The sequence below is a fragment of the Microtus pennsylvanicus genome, chromosome 2 (genome assembly GCF_037038515.1).
Source record: "Microtus pennsylvanicus isolate mMicPen1 chromosome 2, mMicPen1.hap1, whole genome shotgun sequence".
Classification (NCBI taxonomy): domain Eukaryota; kingdom Metazoa; phylum Chordata; class Mammalia; order Rodentia; family Cricetidae; genus Microtus; species Microtus pennsylvanicus.
The window spans coordinates 40,027,613-40,036,846 of NC_134580.1; the positions used below are offsets into that span (position 1 = coordinate 40,027,613).

A 9,234-nucleotide genomic window follows, 5' to 3' on the forward strand; every position below is an offset into this window, starting at 1 on the left:
AGAATTTAAAACGAGGTTTTTACCATTTCAATTTGAGTTCTCTGCACAAAGGGCCCTTAAACTGTTGTTTTGGTGTGTGTTGGTGTGTGTGTGTACGTGCATTTATGAACCTAATATATAATTCAATTATTTTGGTACTATACATACAACTATACATTTTTTTCCTGAGTTGCACCAGAAATCTGATTTTCAATGGTAGTGAATGACTCAAAATAATTACATTTCAAGTATTAAAGAAAATCTTTTGAAATTCCAAACACAAAAAGGCAAAAACTTTACTCACATCAGCTAAATAATCTCTATCCTGAAATTATTTGAACTCATCTAAGTCCACTTTACTTTTAAAGTGACTAATTTCCAGGGGCATTCCCTGCCAAATATATAGGCTACAAATCGCTTTATTCTTCTGAAAAGCCACCAATATAAAGTTAACTTTTTATTTTGGAAATGGGCACTTATTTTCAATTAGAGGTATCACTACTACAATCTTAACTTCTTTAACTTTCTCACATACTAAAATTCTGTTAGGAACAACTTAAACACTCATATTTGCAAATGTTCCAAACTCAAATTTAAACTGTTTTAGCAAACTCTCATACTTGGAGACATCTCCACATTTTTTAATCTCTCACTTTCCTTTTCTTTAGATCTAGAAGAGAATTAACAGAAATATTCGAAAAGAAGTCAGAAGAGTTGAACTCATCTGAATACTTTGACTGTATTTCAAATCTCCTAAGACTAACAGCATATCACTCCATCTGCTGTGTTCTCATAAATAAATTACTAACTGCAGAATAACAGCCTAATCAAATGGCAGCAGTTAAACTGTTAAAACCAGTATCATCACTTCTTACCAACTATATTCCACGTGGTTAGCTGCTGATGTGTCTACAGAAGCTCTGCAATCTAGAAGTCTACTGGAGGAGAAGATATGCTGAGCAGTTAAATACTAGGCTCCAACAGCCTGCTGCAATGGCATCTTTTTCCTATGTGAGTCTACCTCACTCTCATGCCAACATTACGGTCTACTAAAAGACTGGACACTGAAGACTTCAGATACACAGAGGTTTATTTTCTAGCTGTCCCTCTCCTTTTGCATTTATGTCAGTGTTTTAAGTTTGAAATTGTAGAATCCAAACCAGGCTTAGATATGTTTTTATTTGATTCTGAAAATATTGTATGGATAACAGTGTCAGTGGCACTGTTAAACAAAACCACACTTGCCCATACTTACCAGATCATAAATAACTGCATCAATTAAAAACCATCCACTTAGTATCCTTGGTAAAACTTTATTATAAATATTCTCTTTCTCCAAATATATTCCTATACCAAAATACTTGTTATGGTAGTCTTATGATGGCTTCCAGAGATAAAACTCAATGTCAAGGTGTGAATAGACATAGGCAACAATGGATAATATGATAGAAAACTACAATTTAAAACAGCTGATTACATTAGCTAATCTAGAACATTAAAGTCCTTATGCTGGTTGCTCAGAAAATAAGTTAAAAGAAAATGTCTTTAAAAAGATGACAAAATATTGAAAAATTAAAAGTAGGAGTTTACTCTGTGTAGAAAAGATCTAGGGAACAAAGGCAAATACAAAGTCAAACTCCACAATGACTTCTCAGGGCCTGTATTCATTAGTGCAGAGAGATAAATACATAAGCCATCAATGGCTTTCACAAATATAGCTGCATGTTTACTTTGCAAATAGGATGTAACAAATCACTACTTAATGATATAAGTGAATTTTTAAAGAGAAGCTATCTTTATGAACTTTAAGGAGAATGTGGTGTTGTTGGTTGTTCAAGAACTATTGATGGTATTCTTCCTAGGAAACAGATTGACATTTTCCTAGTAATTCAAGTCTTCATAAACATAAAAGAAGTTGCTTAACTTCATTTTATTTCTTCCCACTAAATTTGGTATATCCTTTTATTACTAGGACACACAAAAAATTATTGTTCTTTTTTTGTACATGAAAAACCTGTTATATATACAGATCAAACTAATTGACATTTTGAGAATTATACCATTATCAATATTTGTGCTTTTTTAGTTGTTGTCTGTTTAGGTGGGTGGTACAAGGGACTCTATCTTAAATTTTATGTATGGAGAAGTGGCTAGAAATGGCTCAGTGGTTGAGAACACTTGCTGCTCTTAGGACCTGGGTCCATTTAACAGCACCTACTTTGTGATTCACAGCCCTTTGTAACTCTCTTCTGATCTTTTCAGGAATCAAACAGGTAAAGGCTAACACATAACATAAAAATATTCTTTAAACGTGTGTGTGTGTGTGTGTGTGTGTGTGTGTGTGTGTGTGTGTGTGTGTGAGGGTACTCTAGAAGCTAGAAGAAAGGATCAGATCCCGTGGAGCTGGAGTGACAGGCAGTTATAGTAAGCCTTTGCATATGGATACTGGAAACTAACTTGAATCCTATGGGAAAGACACAAGTTCCCTTAACTATTGAGCTACCTCTCTATTACCTCTAATTATTCTTTTAAAATAAAATGTGATAAATTGATTCCACAGTAAGTGGTTCAGTGTACATGTCTTAAGATCAAAAAAAGTAAACATTTGCAATACTGCTCTACGCTGCTTGTCCAGTGACTTAACAGTTCAAAGTGTATATATATATATATGTATATATATACATATATATATACACACTGTATATATATATATATATATATATATACATATATATATACACACACACATATATTTATCAAATATGAACCAATAATTTTCAAATGGAACTGAATGTATATGGATGATAAAAGCATTCACTATACATGCAGAAATATTAAAGAATGGAGGGAACAAAAAAGTTCTATTTAGTATTTTGTTTTATTTTTGTTTTCGTTGTGACACAGGGTTTCTCTGTGTAGCTTAGAGCCTGTCCTGGAACTCACTGTGTAGATGAGGCTGGCCTTGAACTCACAGAGATACTTCTGACTCTGCTTCCTGAGTGCTGGGATTAAAGGCATGCACCACCACCACCCAGCTATATTTAGTATATTTTAAAATATTAGCTATTCTGTTCCTTATAAAATTGCTGAAGTTTTAAAAACCAAATTGTTATTAATTTTTATTTGACACTAAAACAAATATATGAAGACTTTACATGAAATATTGAATTTTTTACAAGTAAGATGATACACATACATACTATTCTGTATGAATAGTTAATTGTCTTTAGCTATATAACCACTTAAAAAAAACCAAACAAACAAACAGAAAGCTTCATATAACTTTTGTGCCACCTAGAAATTTAAGTAGATCTTAGCACTTCAACAGATGTTCTGTGGTAAACCACTTGATATTAAATTTGAGGTTGATTTAACTCTATTTCCTGATACTGACAATAAAAAAGCAAAACTCAATCTTAAGAAATTATTTGAATTACCCAAATGAGTGTATATGTATATATGTATACATATACAATACTCTGAAAGGTTTGTGTTTTTTTAAGGAGCCACATCAAGAATAGTGTTTATATAAATGAGTTTATAAAAATTAAAATCAGAACAAATTTCAGTGTTTGCCATGTGATTACTCTGGCCAATGTTTCTCAATGAGACCATTATCACTGAACTCACTAGAAATACAGGTAGACATTATACCAACTAGCATGAACCTCTTGTTGAGAAGCTACAATTCTGATGTATTTTCAGAATTCTACTTTGAAGCACAGGACACTAAAGTACAATCAGCCAAGGTCTGAACAAAAATTCTCTAAAAATATTTTTTAAATTTAATTACTAAATCAAATTTAACAGCCACTAAATTAGAATTCATTTCATCACCAAAAGTAAAGTTCTTATACAACAAGGTCAAAGTTATGTTAGTGTCTCTAAAAACTACTGCATGAACTAATAAACTAAATGGTTCTTCAAAGCTAGACAATAGCTCAATGGCACTTTGTTGATTGAGAGGCCTATGTGAATATATAAATATAAAATAACTTGTTATTCACAAAAGCAGTAGCTTAAAAAAGGTAAAGATTCACATCAAAAAAGGATTCTTTCTATACTCATACCTCACAAAGACTCAACAGTGTACTTCTGCAGTAAAACGATGTTGGCTAAATCACAAACAAGAAAGCCATTCTGCACAAACTGGCATCTTTTACTGCACAGTGCAAAATCAAACTTCATAGTTGTGAGTATTTCGTCACTGCCATCAACACATCCTCGCTGATATCTGCTAAGATCTGGAGACTGTTTCTTAATCACCCTTGCTATGATAAAACCTATTTCTCAGGTGTTTCCCAAGTTCAACGAAACAATATATGTACAATCCACCTCGTAAGAAACAGGCTCCTTACAAGAACTATCCACTAAGGAGCTAGGAGTAAGAGGCAAAATAATTAAATAATTGTCACTCAACCTTAAAGAAGAGTTCCAAACTGTCTAAAGAGCCCAAAATGAGGTCATTAAGCTAGGTGATAAAGACATGCGGAGGTCTAAGGCTAGGTTGTTAACAAAAGTCGAAGGCCAGTCTCAAGTCAATACTACAACTAAACCAGATTTCTGTTTGCCACTGCCAATTTGATAAGATGACTGAATGCAAATATATCATAAGTGAATCTACTGGCTCCCATCATGGCTATAATGAAGACACAGTGAGAGAAAATGTCAAAATGTGTAGTAAATAAAGTCCTGGAGTAGCTACGTTTCTAGGCCCTTCTCCAAAACAAGTGAGCATCAGGAGAAGAGAGCAAAGTTGCAAGACAGAAACTATCAAATGCTTCTCTCAGTGGCCCACAAATACCAACAAGCGGACATTAGCCTAACAGGCAGAATGATGAGCCTCCAATTAGAATGAGCAACTCATTCCCTCATCCTTATTCCTCTGTGTGCTACTTCCCTCCCCTCCTAACCAGATGGATATCACACTAGCATATCACCCTTTCCTACACCACTGTGTAAGTGACACGCATAGGGTGTTTATACTGACCATCTTTCATAGATGCACAATAAATAAGAGGAGAAAGTGCAGTTCTGGAAGACTGCCTTTCTCGTACAACAGGCTTTGAGGTTCTGCTCTTTAGGAAGGAAGAGATTAGATGTGATTTTGGTTTTCTGTGGGATAATAAAGGATGGACATGGATACTATAAAAGGGAAAATCCTAACCACTGATAAATAGCAAGAAAACAGACACGTCCAGGCCTCTGTCCAAATGTAGGAAGCCGATTACGTGAATTAACCTTCCTCCTCTCCCAAAAATAGCTGATAGTTATTCAATGGTACCATTCTATTTGACTCGTATTTTAAAAATCTCAACTATCTAAAGTACTGTACTAAACAATCTCTGAAGTTTATAAAGGCTACACCTAAAACCCCATGTGCACGTATATTTGTCAAGGGACAGATATACTCACTCGCCTGACATGTGGTTAGGATAGCCACCGACAGACTAAAGCTACATATTTGGTGTTTTGGGCCAAAGTTCTGTATTTTCCATACCATTTCTGTAAGTAGTCCAGTGCCTCCAAACGAGCACCAATCTCAAAAGTGATTCCAGGACGATTTGGGGGCTTTTTACTCATCTTGAGATCCTATTCTTCAGTATTTTCTTTCCACTACCTCAAGAGGAAAAAAGACAGTTAGATTCTAATGCATGAAATGCACAGGGAATATGGCTTAAAGGAACAAACAAAATTTAAGTAACTTTCAAAATAATACATAGAAAGTTATAATACTTTCCAGGTTTTTTTAGTTAGATGATTACCAATACCTGCAGGAAGCATGCAACATGAAGGCAATATTGGCATGGCATTAATAAAAGGAATACAGAAAGGAAAACAAGCTAAAAAGAAGGGACAAGCTATTAAAACTTAAGAATGGCTAAAATGCCTTAAACCTTAACTCAAAAATACCCAAGAAAGTTCCACCCAAGGATGAAAATGCTGTTTCTAAAAATTAAGACAATCCTGTTTATTGAAATCCTCGAGGGTAATATAGCTTAATTTCCAGAAATCTTTCAGGATGTCAAAATGTATAACCCTATATAAAACATTAGGACCCTGGAGGAAGCAGTAGACATGCCCTAAGGAACTGAGGATTCTAAGCAATCTTCTGTAAGATCAGCATGCATTAGTACATACTACCTCAGCAGTACACCACTCCATAATTTTGACAAAAAGTTGCAGAGGGTTATTTTTCTTAAATTTCATGTTTAATAATCAATAATGCTGGAGTTTGACTCTGAGTATGGTTTCATCATTAACTCAACATAGTGCCCACAATGATAATCATTAAAATAAATAAATAAATAAAACCTGCAAAGGAATTCCCTGTAGATCATTCACAGATCAAGTATTTGCTATTGTTTAGGTCACACTGGCCTCCTAGCACACTTGAGGCCTTTTCCACTACTAAGTATTTGAGGGAAATGAATACATTCTCCAAGTATCGGTAGTGGAGTGAAAATACAATTGGTATGCCAAGTCTTATCAAAACACAATTGGTAATCAGGAACATAAAGCTGGTATTGCTGGAGGAAGATGCTTAAAACATGTTTTACATTCCTACTGACTAGACTCTCTCCGGCTTATAAAAAGAACTTCACACAAACACAAAAACCCTAAAAAAACACCTCACATAACTGAAATTTATTTTTATAATGGTTTGGTTACTGCTCAAAACAGGGAAAAACATAATGGCAAACAGAATTCCAAATGTGCCTTCCTGGTTTTTTTTTAGAATCTGAAAAGGGAAACAAAAATAGGGGGGATCAAGATTACAAGCCTGTGCCTAAGGGGCTATAGAACATTCTGGCATGGTTTCAGTGAGGTTAAGATTAGTAGCCTGGGTGCATTGGGTGTAATGGCAACAAATCTAAATATTTTAAATAGCAGTCTTGTAAGTGTGCAACATACAAGGCTGTTACTTAAATGTGCGGAAATCGAATCTGAAGAGGCAACGTGCCAGTTAAGCTAACATTTCCTAAAATCAAACTTCCAGCCTGTAAATCTAATCCCCCCCGTGACTCTCAGGAATGAGGCACCTCCATTCTCTTGTGAGGAAATGGTGAAAATGAAGAAGGCATCTGAATTAAAAAACTTTTACAAGAGACAATCTACTGGAAAGATCCTTACAGCAAAACTGCTCAACACAGAGAAGGGTAGGTGAAACACAACAAGAATGGAAAAAAAAAAAAAGCAGGAAAAGCGGTAAAAAGAACTGCGGTGTGAGGACGGTGAAGTTAGCGGAGATGACAGTGAGAGGACAGAGACAGGAACACAGAGCAAGTGAGCGGTGAGGGAAAGACCGCGAAGCTAAGCAGAGGTGGAGGACAGGACGAGGCGGGCCCATATGGGCAAGGGTGGCAAGGGGAGCCAGGAAAGGCCGCGGCGCGGCTGGCCCGGAGCCCGGGAGCTGCAGGTTGACAGCCGACTACCCGGCAAGGGAAAGAAGGCGGGGGAGAGCGGCGGCGCGCAGACAATAGGGCCGGCGGGTGGCAGGGAGCCGGGTGCCGGCCGAGAGCGACGAGGGCGCGAGTGCGGCCCGGGGACCCGGCAGCCTCCAGGCCCCGCCGCCGCCTCTTACCGACTCGGCCTCCTCTCCGCACAGCAACCGGGCCGTCCGGGGCCGAGCCGGGGTGCGTCAAGGCAGCCAGCGCGGGCCTCGTCCGCGTCTGCCCGGGCAGCGGCCGGGGAGGGAGCAGGAGCCGAGCGAGCCCGGCCCGCGGCGCCGCGTCCGCCTGAGGAAACGCGGGGAGGGAGCCGGGTCCGAGCCCTCAAGCCCGCTCGGGGGTCGCTACCATCGCCGCCTTCGCCGCCGCCACCGCCGCCGCTGCCGCCGCCGGCCAGCCCTGACGCGACGCCGGCCGGGGACGTCAGCCGCCGGCGACGCACCGGAAGCGGGCTGGGCTTCATCACGTGACATGCGAGGGCCGGGCTCACGCGGCGCAGCCGATTGGCGGACAGCTCTGGGGGCGGGGCTTCGATCCGGGCTGGGCACCTAGGGAGTAAAGGGACCCTTAGTGCTGGGAGGAGGATGAAGGCCTTTTTTGCTGTAGGTTTTCATCTTATCTCTTTAGCTGACACACTGGGCAAACGAATGCACCACAGACTTTCCTTTGAGATCTGTTTCAGCCTACATTAACGACAGACGCAATGATCTCTATTACAAAATCAGAGTGTCTCTTGAATGGATTCTTTATCACTGACACTATTCTATAAAAATAACATGTATTAATCCCAACCGCACAATTATACTGCTCTCCAACCTCAGAAATTCTTACTAAACAACTAACAGACGTTCCTAAGAAGTGGAGCGCAGCTATAGCTGTAGCTACCATGACGTGACTTCCATGAGTCTACACAACTAGCGATACGTTTACTGGGTAACTATCATGCCCCAGAGTCTGTCTGTATCAAGCACAAGAGTCCCTGTCCCAGCTTTGAGAAAACCCAAAAGTGATCACAGACAAAATACTACTGAGAGGAAGCGTCTATTTTTCTCTCTCTTTCTCCACTCTTATCACTCTGCCTCCCACGTTTTTAAAGTGCATCATTGCATACAAATGGCACTTATATTTATCTTGCTTCATCGTGTACAGAGAAAACAGCAAAGTAACTCTAAGTTTCAATGATACTGAGATTTTGTAAATTAAGCAAACATACTTATTTCAACATTTTATTCAAAAGACATTCATTCAAAGATATGTTTCTAATAGCTGCACAGTTATACTGAGCTTGGTGATGCTATAAACAATGTAAATAAGACAGCTGATAGATGATTTTTGTCATCCAGTTTTTCTTTTGAATGTCTGAAACATTTCCTCCGTGGTTGTTGTTAGTTCAAATGAACTAAATATTTCTAGAATCTTTCTTCTGCCACAGGCAAAATCATATTTTCTATTTTTCTTAGTAATATGCTTGCTCATTTAATTTGCTATAAACTTAAAATATAAGCAATATTTATTACAGGTACTGGCAATGTATGATGCCAGAGCAACAAATTTCCTATGCCTCAAACTGTGGCTTGCAATGTTTGCAACAATTGCTATTTTAGCAGCACATGTCCTTGATACATCAGGATGAGCCCAGAAAACACACATCATCTACAACAAGCATGCAATTATAAACAAGAATTTAAACATAAAAATGTACAATGTTGAGAGGATGTGTGTGTGTGTGTGTGTGTATGAATTATTTGTTGCAAAGTCTAACCCTCCAAAACTAAAGTAATCTTGGAGGAAGAATCAACTTCTC

General features: G+C 38.2%; 1 protein-coding gene across 7 annotated transcripts in view; it reads right to left on the minus strand.

The window, feature by feature from the left end:
- The window catches only part of Phf20l1 (PHD finger protein 20 like 1), a 67,112-nt gene extending 59,276 nt beyond the window's left edge, over positions 1–7,836 (minus strand). For 6 of the 7 annotated variants that reach the window (XM_075960897.1, XM_075960896.1, XM_075960895.1 and 3 more), the window contains exons 1-2: positions 7,565–7,836; positions 5,480–5,599 (exon numbers count right to left, since the gene is read on the minus strand). In XM_075960897.1, coding sequence (XP_075817012.1) covers positions 5,480–5,562 — 83 coding nt within the window. In that variant the 5' untranslated portion in view covers positions 5,563–5,599; positions 7,565–7,836. The remainder of the gene's footprint in view (positions 1–5,479; positions 5,600–7,564) is intronic. The other variant, XM_075960892.1, reaches the window with a different exon arrangement.
- Positions 7,837–9,234: the final 1,398 nt, after the last annotated feature.